General features: G+C 37.8%; 1 protein-coding gene across 1 annotated transcript in view; it reads right to left on the bottom strand.

Moving 5' to 3' along the window:
* The window catches only part of LOC139454068 (protein broad-minded-like), a 58,220-nt gene extending 44,645 nt beyond the window's left edge, over positions 1 to 13,575 (bottom strand). The window contains exons 1-7 of the mRNA XM_071235566.1: positions 13,494 to 13,575; positions 11,103 to 11,282; positions 10,376 to 10,534; positions 9,917 to 10,067; positions 8,444 to 8,518; positions 7,945 to 8,070; positions 7,390 to 7,465 (exon numbers count right to left, since the gene is read on the bottom strand). Coding sequence (XP_071091667.1) covers positions 7,390 to 7,465; positions 7,945 to 8,070; positions 8,444 to 8,518; positions 9,917 to 10,067; positions 10,376 to 10,534; positions 11,103 to 11,257 — 742 coding nt within the window. The 5' untranslated portion in view covers positions 11,258 to 11,282; positions 13,494 to 13,575. The remainder of the gene's footprint in view (positions 1 to 7,389; positions 7,466 to 7,944; positions 8,071 to 8,443; positions 8,519 to 9,916; positions 10,068 to 10,375; positions 10,535 to 11,102; positions 11,283 to 13,493) is intronic.
* Between the last annotated feature and the right edge of the window lie 5,722 nt (positions 13,576 to 19,297).

Raw genomic sequence — 19,297 nt, 5'->3', positions numbered from 1 at the left:
TTGTCATGCTGATATGTTGACAAGGGGTAGGACTAACAAACAACAACAACAACATAACTAGGAAGCAACTATCACAATACTTTTGCAATAGTGTGGACTACTATTGCAATACAATCGATATTGTGAAAATAGTCCCTGTGGTCACCCCCAACATTTGGAGGTGAAGATCGTCTGTGGGCACAGTAGAGGACACACTGGGTATGTTGAGGGTGTCCGTAAATGGCTGGCTAACTTCGTCAGATTTCTATTGTTTCTTGAAGTTTTATTTATTTTTCAGTGAGTGATGTTGGTGTTGAGCATTTTTGTATTCTTGCCAGGAAATACTGTGGCTATGATAGTTCAAAGACTTGCTGACAGTGAACAAATCAAGATTCTATTGGCTTGGCATTTGATGTTTCATACCGACAAAATACCATTTTTTCAGGTATTTATCTAAGATTCCAAACTTTGAGCAAAACTGAGAAAAGATATTTTGTTAAAAATTATTTTAAAGAAATTTATTGTATTTTAACAATGCACTCAATACAATAACGTAAACATAATTGTGAAAGGTACTTTCTCTTTAACGGTTCTGTTTGTAGTGAAATACAAGTCATCTTCACGAAGCCAAGATATAAGTTATCAAGCTTATAACAATATTACCGTATTCGACGTAATAAGCGCCCAGGGCGCTCTCAAAATTAGAAATAGGGGGCCCTTATAAGAATATTATTTTGGTTGAAAAAAACAGAGTTGAAAGATAAATTTCGTGGTTAATGCTGACAGCCTGAAGTGTTTATATACGACAGATATATTTTTCCAGAATTTAATTGCCCATAATTTGGGGTGCATATAACACACGAGTGCGTATTATACACGAATGAATAAGTCTTGTGTACATTGATCAATCGGAAGGGTTGCTAATTGGGATTCTTCACTTGCTAATATATTAGCAAATATCGCCTTGGGCGCTTATCAGAGCGGGGCGCTTATTACGGCGAATACGGTATCATGAACTGAGAAATTTTTATTGACATTTGCTGGAGACTTAGAGCCAAATTGTGGCTTTAGAGTGCGACAAGATAAATATTTCAAGCCCTAAATACGTTGTGAGCAATGCTTGTTAGAAATTACTTAAATATAATGAGCAATGTTCATTAGAAATAACTTTAACAACCTGAGAAATGGTAGTCTGTCATACAAACCCTGACACAAATATTTGCAATACAGCCCATGCAAGTCTATATTATTTGGCAAGTGTAGAATACTGCAGTTTCAGGAAAATGAAGAAAGTCTCTTGGCTCCTTTTTATTATATTTTATTAAAATGATTTACTGGGTTTTCATACTGCAAAAAATGTTCATTTTAGCAAGTAGACGTTAGTTGAGAGCAATGCTAGAATCTTGCTATTAAAATGAAAAAACAGATGACCCATGGCATAGCAAGACACTTTTAGAAAAAATCCCCTACTAAAAATGTAAAGAGAACATTTTAACTCTGTGGTTACAAACAGCAATCTAAAAAAATGTAATTACAATGCTTTTATACCTTTGGAATCCTTCTAACACAATATTGCTGGACAAAAACAAATCACTGCTACCCATATATGGAGAATGTACGTCGGGAAGGAATATATGTCTATTTATAGCAATGTAAACACACAGAGTAAGTGACAAGACCCGCTGAACTAAGCTGACAATACAGAAAATAAACCTTGTTATGCAAAACAAAGGTGGTACCTCCAAACTATTATTACCGTATTCGAGCTGTGTAGAAGGGGGTGCGCATTATACACAAATTAATGAGTTTTGATGTTTTTTCCCCCCTGAAAAGACATTACTGTGAGCACGTAACACCGGAAATACCATGTCAACAAATCCATACTGAAGTTTGCAAATTATTCATGTAATTACACTGTCTGGCTATAAAAAGTGTTCTTTGTATATCTGAACTTTTGTTTGTAACTTATTTCATAAATTTTATTCAAAATTCCTTTTAATATTGTTTTTATTAATTTCGGCGAAATTGTGTGTGAAGCGATCGGAAGATCGCACAACTCACCGTTATTAACAGCAACCACGGTCAGATTACCGCTATTGACGCCTTGAAACAAACTTTAGTTGACAGAGAATGGATACCTATATCATTAATGCCATACTTTGATTCATTAAAAGTCATATTTGTTTTTGTTGGACGATTCTATGTCAACACGTAATCTCGCGATCACGCGATCACGTGCACGGGAGCCTTGACGGTGACTGGTCAGACTGGTTCCATGTAAAAAATAATACCCGGCAATAGCGATCAGCTGCTACGCTTAGGGTTATTATTATTTAAAATATGTTTAGTAAAAGCTGCATCTAAATTAACAAGATATTGGAATATATTATTCCTGATAAAAAATAGTTTCAGATACAACTTTTGCCGATCCTTGCATTTAAAATCCTGTAAAGTTATATCATTGGTTGTGTCTTGACTGAATCACGGGTAGATTCCAAGAAAACGTGTGTACAGCTGATTGCTGTGTCCAGCTTAGTTTACGAGAAAATGCACAAGGTAATCTTAATCCCTGGATATAAAACGATGCCTAGCTGAACAAAAAATACAATTTAAACGGTAAATCAACATGTCTGGTGATTTTTTTATCTCCAATTTCGAATTTGTATACTGATGAAGTTTCTCATCACCCGTTCGTTTGCCGGACTTCGCTGAAGGGGTACGGTGTAATTGTTTTCTGCGCAAAATATTCAAAGTCACAAATATCTAAAATAAACAGAATACAGTCATGCCCCGCTTATACGGACTTCAAATATCCGGAAACCTCGGTTCCCAGATGATTTTCATTTTGGGGAAGGGGCGCTTAAGGGGTCGAATACGGTTCACAGTTCACGTAGCCTGTGGTATAGGTTACACTAAACCCCACGGTCATGCATGGGTAGTTAATGCCCAATAGGATATGCTAAGTCATAACTAGGTCAAACTATTGGTCCCAGTCATCTGTCGCCTGCACGCAGCTACACCACTGCTTGGTGGACAGAGTAAACGGCACAGTAAATGGCACAGTAAACGGCACAGTAAATAGCACAGTAAACGGCACAGTAAACAGCACAGTAAACTCATAACCAACGACATGGTGGGTATAAACCAGAATGCTAGCACATGTATTCCACTAATCCCATGACAGTGACAGTCCTGAGACTGTTTCATCTCTTGGTTTTGATTTTTAAGGTTCAGCTTACAAGGACCCTTTACTTTGATTCTTAATTTGGAACACTGCTGATGCTTTTGTATTTGAGGATTACATATCACTAAATTATTGAATTGTGGTGTGACTATATATCACTAGATGACTGAATATTGGTCTGACTCCCAGCATGTTTAAGTTAACTGAAAAGACATGGATTGAAAAGGCACTGGTAGAAGATGGTACAGTCGTGCCTCGTTTATACGGACACTTGCGTCATTTCACAAATTCGTCCGTATAAACGAATTTCCGTATAACTGAAACCAGCTTCTTACTGGAAGAGTTACTTCCCTTCAATTATGCAACTCATGACAGATGACAGAACAAACAGATACATCCACTCAATCTTTATTCATACACGTTTCAAAAAGTCTGTCATGGAAGTTTGAACTTTACCACATTTTGAGGTTTGAATTTTAAACAATAATGTGTCACTTGGTTAATTGACTTCTCACGAATCAAAGGATTACCACCAGCGGAAGGATTACCACCCTCGGAAGTGTATTGTCCGGATAAGTGAGACAATTTTGTGCGCATTTCAGTGTTTTGTGTATGAAAATGACCGTCCGGTTCCGGAAACTGAATTTCCGTATATACGGGTAAATTTATATAGTAATTATTTCGTTTTGAATGAAAATCGTCCGGGAAGCGAGGTTTCCGGATATCTGAAATCCGTATAAGCGGGGCACGACTGTATATAACCTATCCAATATCAGGCAGCCATTTTGGACACCTGATCCCCATTTTACCCTGGACAAAATGTACTGGGTAGAGATTGGTTATCTGGCTATCTGATGAGTGAGATAGCAGTGTACTCAAGGATGTCCTCACTGGTATGCTTAAAGGCATTGTTTGTGGTGGAACATCTTCCCGAGGCAAGAGAGTTAACTGACTATAAAAGTCCAGTTTCCACCCTTGCCGAACTAGGCTGGTATTATGGAGTTACATTTTGGCTGGACTAACGAGTCCATGCATAGTCCAATCACGATCATGCAACGAATTCAAAATCCGGTTTGTAAACTGTCATGCAGATTTCGGTTGATTGCAGGATTTACAAAGCATGTGCACCGCCAACTCTTGTCAACAGATATTTTTTTAAATCTTTCCATGTTTGTAATCAAGGTGCTCACGTGATTTGATGTACTTAGCGATGTAAGACCCGTTTTATCACAATATAGATCTTGATTATCAATCAGATCGTCTTGACTTGGAGCTGCTTTTTTGTTTGAAGCAAATGCAAGTGATATGAGAGATGGAATGTGATTGGTCCATAGAAGAGGCATAGAAGGGACATAACTCCTAATAGCCACTGGTGGCGCTATGGTCGATCCCAGGAGTTACAGCCTAGTTCGGCAAGGGTGGAAACTGGACTTTTAAAGTCAGTTAACTCTCTTGCCTCGGGAAGATGTGGGAAGGGTGGAAACTGGACTTTTAAAGTCAGTTAACTCTCTTGCCTCTGGAAGATGGTGGCAGAGCAATTGATTGACTAATTGAACAGTCAGTCATCTGGACATTCAAAAAGATTATCAATTGCCAAAATGTCTAATCTATAAATCAAATCTTACATTAAAATTGCAGTTCAAAGCCTGCACCACAATTTGCAAAACAGCTTTGTGATCAGACAGCATGCATGGCTGGCAGTCAAGCTGGGCTGTCAAACAATGTAACAGTTGTTACCAATAATATGTCTCTCTCATGTGTTTTTCCATTTCATTGTATGTAACCATATATTTTTAACATTAATCATATTTATAATAATGAATTATTTATCGAGGTAAAGAATCAGAAAAACCATACTATGACGTTACTGTACTTTGAGATGCATTGGCCTGTCTCTCATGTTAATTGTATCCAGCAGTAAAATGTAAAATGTGTCCTTAAATCATGGACATTCCCTTGTCTAGGTGCAGGGGAGTGGAAATAGCAAAATTGTGAACTTGTCCCCAGACAAGCAAACAGTAAACCTTCAAATGTCCAGACACAAAGTCTACTTGGCCGGATTAATTGTCAATATTGTGTTTATATTACAAAATCGGTCTTTTCTGCCAACATTTTTCGTTTTGACATTGATGAATCATCTTTTTTAGTATCTCTGTGGCTTTTCCCTACCAGAAAATGAATTCATCTATTTCTTGGCTTTCATCAAACGAAAACTATTTGAGCAGTCAGTGTTATCTGCCATGACTTCATATAATATGTTGCGCATTTGGCTAAATGGCAGTCTGATCAACCAATCAGACAGACTGTCCTAAATCAGAACAGGGAAGTAATCAATACACTTCCGTCAGTTGGATTGGTCATACTCACAATGTTTACACTTTTTCAAGTTATACAGTCAAGTCCCGTTCATCCGACATCAATGGTTGCATATGATTTTGTCGGATTAACGAGTATGTCGTATAAACGAAATTTAGTACATGCAGTATCAACGTTCGTGATCGAAAATCGGACAACTACACAATAGATAAGGATTCAAACACGTTATAAAAAAATATAAAACATACGCTGATCACTGTGTCGGATTAACGAGACTGATTAATGAGTGATTTCGGTATTTCGTTGCAAATTAGGTGTGTCGGAGTCGGAGTGCGAGACTGTCGGATTAACGGGTCTAAACAGCACTGATTTAATCGGTTCCCATCATTAGTGTCGGATAAAGCCGATTGTCGGATTAACGAGTGTTGGATTAACGAGACTTGACTGTATTTAATAATTGTTTTTCAAATATTTCATCAAAATTTACTAAAGATCTTCTAAATGATGAGATTGTCTTGAATCTGACTTTTGGTTTGTCTGGCAATCTCATGTAATAAGTCGAGAAACTAGTTGATTTTCCACATCCCGAGGTGCAGACTTTCCAATTCGTGGCCCCCTGGCTTGAGGCACACATATTTTCTCGCTCATGACCTTGAAATCAACAACCAGTTGATTATTTTTAAAAGTGAGTGAGTGAGTATGGTTTTACTCGGCTTTTAGCAATATTCCAGCAATATCACGGCGGGGGACACCAGAAATGGGCTTCACACATTGTACCCACGTTGGGATTCGAACCTGGGTCTTCGGCGTGACGAGCGAACGCTTTAACCACTAGGCTACCCGACCGCCCCTATTTTTTAAAGAGGAGGGTGATAGTTGACCCGTGAAGATCCAGGGTAGAATAGGTCATCAGCAACCCATGCTTGACGTAAAAGGCGACTTTGCTTGTCATAAGAAGCGACTAATGGGATCGGGTGGTCAGCCTCACTGACTTGTTTGATGCATGTTATCGTATCCCAATTGAGTGGGTCGATGCTCATGATGTCAATCACTGGATTGTCTGATCCAGGCTAGATTATTTACAGACCGCGGTCATATAGCTGAAATATTGCTGAGTGCATCGTTAAACAACAAACAAACAAACAAACAAACAAACAAACAAAGACAAGAACATGAAACAGACTATAGTGCATTGTGACATCATCACCAGGCGACACAAAATTCAAATCAATGTCTTTAATATTTGGTTTCTTGTTTCAATCATCTAATTTACATATTTTGTCTCAGCCAGTTCATTCCTGCAGATTGTCCTTTTTGTCTTATTGCTGTCTCTCCTGTTCAAACCACAGGCAGTATCAACATTTATAATTAGTTTTTTTCCTAGATAGATGTTCAAGACTATCAAATGATTTAGAGGTAGAATATCAGTTTATTTTTATGTCTAACAGTACTTCAATGATATCATGTTTTAATGATGGACGATGTTGTGTCATTTGAACAGAACTCAAAACAAAGCTATGATGGTGAATATGAGTCCAGGGTATTTATCAGATTTGTTTGTTGTTTATCTCCACACTCAGCAATATTCCAGCCATATGACATCATGAGCATCGATCCAGACAAATGGGATACGATGACATGCATCAACCAAGTCAGAGAGCCTGACTCCCCGATCTCATTAGTCGAGTCTTACAACAAGCATAGTAGCCTTTTATGCCAAGCATAGGTTGCTGAAGACCTATTCTAACCCGGCTCTTCACAGGTTGGTTTTTATCAGAATGGAAAGGAGACTAAACACACTGAAAACTCGAGGAAATCGGCTCTTGGACCCCAGCTATGTTAGATCTCACCCATTCCAAACTTGACAGCTCTGCACTGGTGTGTTACCATGGTTACTAAATGCTACTTACTCAGCAAGATGTAGATCTCTCTGGTCTGATGTGTGGTGCTTGTGAAAGCCTTGGCTATGAACTTCACACTCAAGGCCTACAACAAGACAACAATGTGCAAAAACAGGTCAACACACATCATGAATGTTTCTCACATGTCTGGGAACACTGTCTCTGTTCTGATTAACTTCCGGGGCGGTCGGGTAGCCTAGTGGTTAAAGCGTTCGCTCGTCACGCCGAAGACCCGGGTTCGATTCCCCACATGGGTACAATGTGTGAAGCCCATTTCTGGTGTCCCCCGCCGTGATATTGCTGGAATATTGCTAAAAGCGGCGTAAAACCATACTCACTCACTCACTCTGATTAACTTCTCTGACCCATGGCTACTACAAGTGGTTCATGTTTCCAGTCACTGGTTGACCTTGTCCAAACTCCGCCATTTTCAGGCTGGAGAGATATACCGGTAACTGGAATATTTCAAACAACATCTTCATTCTCAAAACCTGTCAGTAATAAAAATCGCAATATCACAGCATTCTAAACAAGCCATCCCTAACGTGTGCAGTATGTACATACCGAGAGTTGTTCATCAGGGTCGGACATGACTTGCTGTAGGTTACGCTTCAACTGAAGCCAGTGGTCAGAGTTGACGGAGTCTGCAGACATGATCTGGTTCAGCTTCTGAAGAGCATCCCGCCGTGTCTGCAACACACCATCATGCTCATGTATAATAGTGATGATGATGATGATGATGATGATGATGATGATGATGATAATGATTTGTAATGATTATGGTGCATCCACCCACAGATGCATGCTCACAGCAATACAGATAATACATTCTGTCCCCTCTACCCAATAAGCAGGATTTAAATTTCTGTTTTGGCACTATTAGTGTACCATTGACTCTGTCCTCACCAAATTCTCAGACTTATTCATGTAACATGTGCAATCTGGTACTGGACCAAATTTATCTAGATTTTCTGTTCCAGACTTGAGTATTTACGGACCCCAATCATACAGCTGGAATATTGTGTCTGAAAACAACAAGCTCACCCAAATGACTGCGACTTACTTGTGTGGGTTTGCTCTTGCCGAGACTGTCTGCCACATGCTTCATGTAATCATGGTCAAACATCATCACACTTCCCTGAAAACAAACCATGCATTAAAAAAGCGAAGTTTCAACTCAGTTTCAAAAAATTAGCTAGAAACCTGACATCTGATTCTCAATCACTTGGCACAACGTATACAATCCATACAACTTGATTAAAGGACTTGCTTTATTTCCTGCATGATAAACACAATGAATGAATTTCTGTTGTTCAAAAATATGCGCAATATTTTATGTTATTACATGTATAAGAAATGCATGTTTTTCAGTAATTGTTTAAGCAGATGATCATTTCCTTACACACTGTATTGCTGGTGCCCAAACTGCCCAGTCGTCTAAGGCACCTGGGCCCACTTGCACAAAGTGATCTTAGCGCTAAGACTATTGTAAGCCTATGCTAAAGTATGGGAGTTACGATCATCTTAGCGCTAAGATCGCTTTGTGCAAGTGGGCCCTGAATTCGCTGTGCAGCGTGGCATCCCTTGGACACGCCAGAAACCTATGATTGTGGGTTTGAATCCCAGCTCAGTCCAATCTAATTTCTAGGTATGTCAGCACTATACCTATGCATGTGGGTTTCAGCCAAGAGGTAAACATCTGACACCTGCATCACTTTGGGCTTTCCTCCCACATTAAGCTGACATGCCGTGATATAAACGGAATACTGTTCAAAGGGACGTCAAACCTCACTCACTCACTCACACATGCTGTATTTCATGTAAACGTAATTGTTCAAAAGACTTGATTATGTTCCGACTTGTTTTGTTTTTTAAGTACGAGTTTTATTGAAAGGAAAAATATTGAGAAGAAATAAAATACACTAAAAATGACATATTTTGTTTTTTTACAAGTTATCAGAATATGTTGTCATAAGTGCATTTTCTCAGACTTGATTTGCAGTTAACATAATGTACATACACTATTCTTGTAATGAACATGTAAGTATGTTTTTGGCAGATTAAAATACAACTGCTCTTCAGACTTCATTTGTGTTCAGGGGGCACGGGTAGCTCAGTTGTCTATGGCGCTGCGATACGCTGTGCAGAGTTGCGACCATGGGCACGCCAGAAACTTATGATTGTGGGTTTGAATCCTGGTTAGCCCCGATTATGTTTCTAGGTTGGTCAGCACCATACCCGTGCTCGTGGGTTTCACTGAAGTGGTAAACATCTGAGACCTGCATCACTTCGGGCTTTCCTCCCACATTAAACTGAAACGCAGCGATATAACTGGAATACCGTTAAAAGCGGCGTTAAAACCAACTCACTCACTCACTTATTTGTGTTTATGTCACTGTTCTCTTAGGGTCCGTGGTTCCATAAACCAATGCTTCTAGAAGTATCATTATACAGAGAAACCTATTTCAACTTAGCAGTCCACATGCATTTGTAATTGAACATACGAAGAAAAGTTAAGGAACATCAGTTTGCTTGCCTCCTCATCATCTGTAACAACATTGTCCCGGCGGGTCTGAAACCCAGCATCTCCATGACGACCACCCGAGAACTCCTGCTCAAAGTTCTGCTGCAGCTGGTCAATAGCACCAGTCATATTACGCTTCAGTTTCTTGTTGAAGTCATGGTATCTGTGAACACAAGGAGAAACACATCATCATCATCATCATCATCATTATAAGAATGATAATAAAAAAATAAAAGGCAATGGTAGGGTTCTCACAAAGCTCATGCACAAAATATTTGACATCCATGATTTTTTAATGGTCCAGTCGTTAGTTGACTGAAATAATAAAAATAGACACATGTTACTACTACACCTTAAATCGCCATGTGTATTCATGGGTGATGGAGATGTTCATAGTGTCTACCAAGCCTGTGAAGTATTGATGATGACAAGTCTAAGAAAAAGACACAGTAATCCACGACGGCAACTCACTGTTGTGACTGCAGGATGCGGTCAGTGATTCGACTGACCACCGTCTCCTGCCCGTTGGCACCAATATGTCCAACCGTAGAGAAACGCTCAATTTCATCATCAATCAAAGGTCCCAGAAGCTCGTCAATTTTCCGTTTCAGCAACTTAATGATTTCATATCTGTAATCATATTTAAAGAAGTCATCAGGGGTTCAAATACTTTCTGAAAGTCCACTGGCCAAGACAAGTGAATAAAACAAAACCACTTGCCCCTTTTTAATTTCTAGCTGCCCGAAACGGTTCATTTAAAAAGTGAAAACATTGAAGAAATTACATGTACCCTTGGAATTGGTGGCCCATTCTTTCATGGCTGCTTAAGGGTTGAACTCTTTCATGATTGTCAGAATATTGTTGAGATTTGCATGACTGAGTACAGTAAGATTGGACGTCTTCACAATATTCACATTAGAAAACAATCTCTCACAAGTGACACATCCAATTAAATGTGAATTTACATTACATATTTTGGTTTGGCTCCTTCCATTTTTTTTTGATGATGCAATACATCCCCTTTCACGAAGTTCAACATGGTTACCATGGTTACGTGATAAATGCTGAGTCTTTATGTGTGTTATTGTGTAATGGCTACATTACTATCGGCAAGCCTTATATATTTTAACTTTTTTCAACTCATTCTGAAATGATTTGATATCGGGAGGCACAAGGTAAGAGTTTCTCGATATCCTACTTGTGGAAGTTCTCCTCGCTCTCCTCCAAGTGTATCAAGTTCTCCTCTATCTGGTCTGTGGAGACAGCCTCGCGGATGTAAGGCTCGAAGCTGTAGATGAGCTGACGCAGGTTACGAATCAGGTCCTGCCCCTCCAGCCCCCCACTGAGCGCCATCTGGTGTCACAGCGGCAGCATGCACCTGGAGTAGTTAATGCCATTTTGATTATAACCATTTTATGATTATTGCTGATATTTGTTAACTTGTTTTGAATCATTCTATTGCATGATGTAAGATGATGAAGATAACTAGCTTTATTACTTGTCCGTGAAGAGATCACCCGTTTAATAAACATACAGCTGTATTGCACACTGTGTATTGCCAAAACGCGTGCTGATGTACTCTCGGAACATGTTTCACAAACAAATATTGAAAGCTCTCAACATCCCTTGGCTTATTCAACGACATTGCGTGTGGAGATGATAAATCACTGAGAGGAGCTTATGCACAGTCGATGACCCCAGCAAACTTGTTGCTAGGCTGATGTCACATGGCATTGTTTCGCCGATGGATATTGCAACAAAATTCACAAATTACGTCATCGGGTTTTGTGACGTGATTGTAAACTTTGTAGTTCAGAGCCCCATTCCACAAGAAGATCGTACTGTACCGCAACGACAGTCATAAGTCTAAATGAAAGTATGTGAGTTGCGATAACCTTAGCACTACGATAACTTTGTGGAACGGACACCTGAATTCTAAAGGTGGACAGTTGTATGGTAGTAAATTAATTTGTTTCAACGTTTGACGTTTTTGAAGCATTATTCTGTAAAACTCAATTGGATGTTATGCTTTGGATCGTGTAGGTGTCAGCCTATTCACACCTGATAGATTAATTCTAAAATGGTTACAAATGCAAGTAATAAATAAAATACTTAACTTGCTCCCGTGTAAAACCAATTTTATGAAACTCGCTTTCGCTCGTAAGATACCACAACTTTTCACTCGTGTTATAGAATTGGTATTACATGGGAGCTCGTTTAGTATTCTGTATTAATTACATTGGCAGAAAATCTATCTAAAGTACATAATTCATTATATATATATCATTTTTTCTTATCATGCTGAAAAGATTAATTTCTTAACTGTTTATGTGTTCATAATTATATATGTACCTGTTTGTGATAATGATTTTATTGCTTAAATTTTTGATGATGACCTATGACAATAAATATATCAAAACTGACAGGTTGAATGATACCAGTAACACAACCTGTTCATGTCCATTATTGAATATAGAAAATACTTACTTAGAATCTGGAGTATTTTTTTAAGGATACATGTAGATTTTATGATTCACATCATATTGCGTTACCTTATTCGACGTAATAAGCGCCCCAATGTAATAAGCGCCCACGGCGATATTTTCTAATATATTGACTAGTGAACAATACCAATTAGCACCCTTCCGATTGATCAATGTACACAAGACTTATTTCTTAGTGTATAATACACAATCCTGTGTTATAAGCACCTTTAATTACGGGCAATTAAATTCTGGAAAAATATATCTGTCGTGTATAATACGCACCGACCTTTCTTTTGTGTCATTTCAGGCTATCAGCATAAACCACAAAATTATATTCTAATAAGAGCTCCCTATTTCTAATTTTGAGAGCACCCTGGGCGGTTATTACGTCGAATACGGTATATAAGAAAGCTAGGCAATAAATCACAACAAAAAAAAACGAAGAACAAAGCATGGTATATTTCACTATAAAACTTTGTTCTATCATGTCATTTCTGGAGATTCGTACATGTGCTCGCAACTTGTAAATTGGACAACGTTATTTTTTAGAGAGAAATGTCTAGTGAGTTGTTCCCCATGTGTGAGGCGGAAGTTAGATAGCAGGACCTGTGTGGAAGTCTCTGAAATCCTATCATATTTTTTAGTATCCTAATTGTCGCTACTCTCGGCATTTGACAATCATTATCTCGTGTAAACAAATTATACATATGATCAGTCACTATAGTCATTAATTATAATAATCAAGATATATTTCATAACTGGCAGCTCTAAAAAAACCGAGTACAGACACTCGGAAATTCAAGATGCGACCTGCTGTTGTGTATTCGTGTGTGCGTGCTAATCCGTCATTTGTCTCTCCCAAACGAAGTGTTTCTTATCTTAAATCTTAGAATGGCTTGAGAAACAGTTTCTCTTCACACACATCTGAACAATAACTCTATTTGGTGGTTTTGATGACATTTGTGTTGGTGTCCACGAAAACCGGGGGACTGCAATACACGATTAATTTGTAATATTTCTGCATGGTAATTCAATCAATGCATATGAACCTTTGATCAGTTGTAGGTATAAAGGGTTGTTAAACAATGAGGAAAATGTTTTACTTTCACATGACAAGGACAGGCTTCTTTTTACGTTTGTGTCCTGAGCAAACTGGTTTATCGACTGCTCTCCGTAGTAACTGTTGGTCGTCGCTATTTTACATACTTTTCGAGACCATGTGTATGCGTTAGTTTTATCGACTATCGCGCTTTTCAAGGGAGACAACTCATGGCAACTGTCAAATTCGCGTCTAATGTTACAAACCAATTAAAGTCAGAAAGTTCGCGTGTTTTACGACTGCTTATGACACTTGGATACAAGGACATGTCATCAGTTTTCCGATATTAATCAGCGCATATATCGTCAGTTGAATGATCATGTCGTTTATATGTTTATGTTAGGCGTGGCGGGCGTCATATATTGTATTCAGACGGTAGTCATGCGATAAGTTTGTCTGACATTTGTAGACAGAACCCAGCTACCCTAATGTTATCGATATTACCGCCCATGTTCTTTGAACACTTGTATTCCAATATTTTGTTTTCCCACATTGCGAGGCATATGTAATTTTGTTTCATTAAAATAGGCTTCATTGTTTTTTTAGAAATCAAATGGTTTCTCGTTCAGTAAAGAATGGTTGATTTTACCTTGATCTGCTTCACAGTTCTGATTTTTTCCCCATTTACGTCAAGTTTACAAAGTTGTGATTGAGAAAGTTTTAATCATACATCACATAGATCTAGCATCTTGTACTGAAAGTTAATATAATATGAGCAATTATAATGTATCTTCATACACAGTAAACATCGCCATGGCCTAATGTAATGTTGAAACCCCATAATGTTAGACAATAAGTAGGTTTATAAGTACAAAATATTTAGATCTAGCTTCTATTTGATTGTAACAAATGTTATATTTGGAATAACACTTTCTTAGTAAAGTACAGATTCTAGTACTTTTTGGGGTTGAGTTCTTGATTGATATTTTGAATATTACTTCAGATTTATATCATAATGTTCCACATAAAAATTATATGGAGACTTTTATCCTAGGTTAGGTTTTATTAAACAGTGGTTATAGGCCTATCTATTTTGTTTCAATTTGAAAGTTTCTTCAAGTTACTTATTATCCTGATTATGGGACACTTCAAAGAAAGACTGCATTAAGACATCAAATGCGTGTAAACAGAAAATAGGTTACTAGTTTACAATATCCAGCTTAGGCAAACTCACTATATACTGAGTTGAGCTTATAACACAGACAACATCAACTTTGCTTTATTTCTTTACATATAGTATCAAGCACCACCTTTGCAGGCCTTGGATGTCTTGTGTATAGTATAGTACTGCCATGACGTTTGTTTCTGGAATATATCAACTTTGCTTTATTTCTTTATATATAGTATCAAGCACCACCTTTGCAGGCCTTGGGTGTCTTGTGTATAGTATAGTACTGCCATGACGTTTGTTTCTGGAATATAAATGGTACAATACATACAGACTTAGCTTTAACTTATTTAATCTAATTACCAATTGTGTGTTTTATAAATGGATTACAGCAGTACAGCGAAGCTTTGTTATTGGGTGTACCATTCCCATGGAAACTATCCAGTTGGCCAGTTATTGTAATTATGGTCTTTTCTATGTGTGTAGGTTGGTTGTTCGATGGGTGGTTGGCATTTGGCATAAGGGGAGTAAAACGGGCACTTGTTGTCTTGGAGTCCATATGATGTGTCTGAATGGAGTATCCATCATGTTTCACTGCAGCATGGTACAGTGTAACTCGGTGGGCATGCACTGTACTCTTTACATTATGTAATGTCTGAACTGGTACAAGCAGCCACATACATGTTGCTATACAAGTACAATAATCTTGAATCCGACCTTTAACCCTGTTTCACCTCACCTCCGCTGCCTCAGGTCACAAATATTATATGTCTTTACCTGTTGTAAATGAGGCAGGCTCTGTCGTTGGTCAAATTGGATGGGAATTGAAAGATTTGTAATATCTTTCAGAGAAGTACTTCCTGTAAATTCACCAACTACAAGACTGCCACCTGACTCATAATTGTTAAATAAGAGTTTTTCAAACTTCTTTGAAATTGAAGTACTGTCAAAAGTGGCAGTTAATCCATAATAAAACAACAGGCTCAAATTTGACCAATTCTATTTATATTTCTGAGCAGATCTTATTGCATTCTTCATTCTTCACAGAGTTTATGACACTTTAGATGTACATAACATTTGTATGGCAGCATATTATGTTTTCAATGTAATTTCATAATTACATAGAATGAACATTGTCATTCTGTTAACTGTTTGAATGCCTATCAAATGTGCCCCAAAAGGCAATGAATACGACCATTGCATAACTCTGCTGTTATACTTAAACTCCTTTCAATATTTTATTGAGGTCTCATCATTGTTATAATAAAGTCTATGCACTACCACGCTTTGTGAACATCTACAATCTGTTTCACTTTGTGCCTCATCATGAAATAGGGTAATGCTCATGTTATAACCTTAAGTTGCTGTTCACATCTTTATTAATCTCAGCTATGGCAAAAAAGGTCTTTATGTCAATCATTGTCAAATAGTCAATAGAAGGGAAAGTCATAGACTGCCAAACAGAGTTTTAGAATATAGCAAAAGAAGAAAAAAAGAAGAATATCATTCACACTGTCATTAATATAAGCAAGCAGCTGGATAACCATGACTTGATATTTATGCCAGGCTCAACTCAGTATGTGGCGTCTCTTATAAATGAAAAACTCAAGACAGTAGATGGATATACATGTACTTGGTTTGAACAACTCTGGAATGATACATCAAATCCTCAGCATGGAAATATGCTACTCAGCTACCATATGTTTAAAAAAAAGATCTTGTCCCCGAACTTAACTTGCAAACTTTTATGTCCATGAATCTCAGAAAATATCTCCCCAGACTATGTTTGGAAGTCTCACCCTACACGTTGGGATAGGTCGGCACAATGCACCCCCATCCCTTAGAGCTCAGAACTTGTTATTTGTGTAAGAAAGAGAAAAATGAAGTTCATTTCCTTAATTGACCCATGAAGATGTAGAACAGGTCTTCAGCAACCCATGCTTGCCGTAAAGGCGACTATGCTTGTCATAACAGGCGACTAAAGGTATCGGGTGGTCAGGCTAGCTGACTTGGTTAATGCATGTCCTCGATCCCAATTGCATGGATCGATGTTCATGATGTCAATCACTGGATTGTCTGGTCCAGACATGATTATTTACAGACTGCCGTCATATAGCTGGAATATTGCTGAGTGCAGTGTTAAACAACCAACCAACAAACAAACAAAACAGAGGGTAACATTTACAGTATATAACTTTATCATTGAATCTGTACTCTTAGTCTATTTTGAGCTTAACTTTCTTTACCATTTTTCACAATACACTGGCTTTTTTGCTGTTTTGCTGTGGTAATAAGTTTATCATAAATATGCCATACACTTGTGTTGACACTTTGGTTATTAATATTCAATGTTTCTCTCTTATTATTATTTTCGATGATTTAGGAATATTTTGCATAATTTGATTATATTCTAATATTATTCAATTATATACAAATGTTGTTAGTGCTAAACAGACTAACTGCTTATTCTATTATTGTTCAAGTTTATACTCTTCATTATTAAGCTTTATTCCATTAATTCGATCATTAATTCGAGAACATGCTACCAAGAAGAAGAGATAAGGTGACACTGGATCACCTACACAACCTCTATTATTTGGCAAAAGAAACATATATTTGAGTATATTAGCCCTTAGGTCGTATTTTTCCAAAAAAAACTATAGTGAATGGTTTGGAGACAGTATGAAAAGTCTTTTCAAAATCAGTGAAAAATAATAAGCCTGGCCTGTCTGTTTGATTTCATATATATATAATATAACACATTAGTCTCTCATGTTCACTTATACAGGAATGCATGCAGTTTGATTGGAATGAATTGTTATGCCAAATGTTGTTTTTTCAATTGTGTTGATTTCATATGTCCTAAGCATTTATTTAAAGTTAGGTATTGAAATTGGCAGTCAAAATTTTTAATGTCTTCAATCTTTATTTTGTTTTGGTATACAAGTTATTATAACATTGTCTTTAGTTATTTTAATGTCTTTCAATGTTTCAGTAATACACTGTTTATCTGTATACCCATATACCCACATCTGTTTATAAATATTTAAAGAAATCAACAGGAAATGGGTATTTAGGAAAGTTCATGCATTTCAATGGTTATTTTTCAAACTGTCAGCAATTGAATTACTCAGTCTTGTTGTCAGGTGGTGGGGTTGCTTGAAGACTTGGGTTTGATTCCTCACATGGGTACCATGTGTGAAACTCATTTAGTGTGTCCCCTGCTGTTTTATTGCTAGAATATTGCTAAAAGTGGAGTAAAACTCACTCACTTACCCAGTATTGGTGTCTTGATTTTGGCTTATATTTTGCTAGTTTCACCGTGAGGTTCATCATTGGATGAGTATAGTTGCTCATTAATTCCCATGTTTCCCCATCAGTGTTTCCCCATCAGTGTTTCTCCATCAGTGTTTCCCGATCAGTGTTTCCCCATCAGTGTTTCCCCATCAGTGTTTCCCATCAGTGTTTCTCCATCAGTGTTTCCCCATCAGTGTTTCCCCATCAGTGTTTCTCCATCAGTGTTTCCCCATCAGTGTTTCCCATCAGTGTTTCCCATCAGTGTTTCTCCATCAGTGTTTCTCCATCAGTGTTTCTCCATCAGTGTTTCCCCATCAGTGTTTCCCATCAGTGTTTCTCCATCAGTGTTTCCCATCAGTGTTTCCCAATCAGTGTTTCTCCATCAGTGTTTCTCCATCAGTGTTTCCCCATCAGTGTTTCCCCATCAGTGTTTCCCCATCAGTGTTTCCCGATCAGTGTTTCTCCATCAGTGTTTCTCCATCAGTGTTTCCCCATCAGTGTTTACCCATCAGTGTTTCCCATCACCAAAAGTGTGCCAAAAAACCTATGATTGTTGGGTTGGGATCCTGGTGTTCTCTCTGATTATGTTCCTTAGTTTGTCAGCATTTTTGTGTTCATGGGTTTCATGCCGTGATATAACTGGAATACTGTTCAAAGTGGCATTAAACCCAACTCATTCCACTTTATCTCGCTCATTTGGTACTTGGTGATAATGTGGCTGTTAAATGTGTTTTGTAATATAGTGAAACATTGCTCTCAGTCACTCAGTCACTCTTATTAAAATGAACTGTTGCATGAAGCAATAGAATTAAAATTTACTTTCAATGTTATAAGTAATAACTATACTGATAGAAAGACGCAAGGGAATTCCTGATATATGAAATATAGTATGGTTATGCTTTAACTGTTTTGGAAATGTTGCATATGCATATTTACATTTCTTTTTCTTAAACACAGAAGTAAACATTTCTCTGAATATTGTTATGAATTCCCTTTACAATTTTTCTGTTAGTATATTATTGTAAGGGAACTGAATCACCCTGTGTTAGCCTATCCCATTCACCTGTAATGGTGTCAGCATTTCACAGATGAATGGGATAGTTTCCAGGCCAGGCCACGTGGAGGCCCAGGGTATCTGGCCCAAAAAAACAGTTAAAAAAAACAATACCTTAGTAAAGTCTTACTGTTTCTTCTATAGATCATTAATGTGCCATATTGATTACAACAGCAACATATACCCCAAAAGTATTAGTGTGAAATTTTCTTCACTGTCATGTTATCCTGACTTTCTTCCATCTGTTGTGGGTAGAAGGCTTCTGTGAGGGTATTGGTTGTCATGTTATCCTGACTTAGTTGAGGGCTGCTGCGAGGGTCATGGTTGTCATGTTATCCTGACTTTGTGG

The sequence above is a fragment of the Haliotis cracherodii genome, unplaced genomic scaffold (genome assembly GCF_022045235.1).
Source record: "Haliotis cracherodii isolate W230 unplaced genomic scaffold, xgHalCrac1.p SCAF_10, whole genome shotgun sequence".
Taxonomy (NCBI): Eukaryota; Metazoa; Mollusca; class Gastropoda; order Lepetellida; family Haliotidae; genus Haliotis; species Haliotis cracherodii.
The sequence above is the reverse complement of the archived record's forward strand: the minus strand, read 5'-3'. Positions and strand labels throughout refer to the sequence as shown.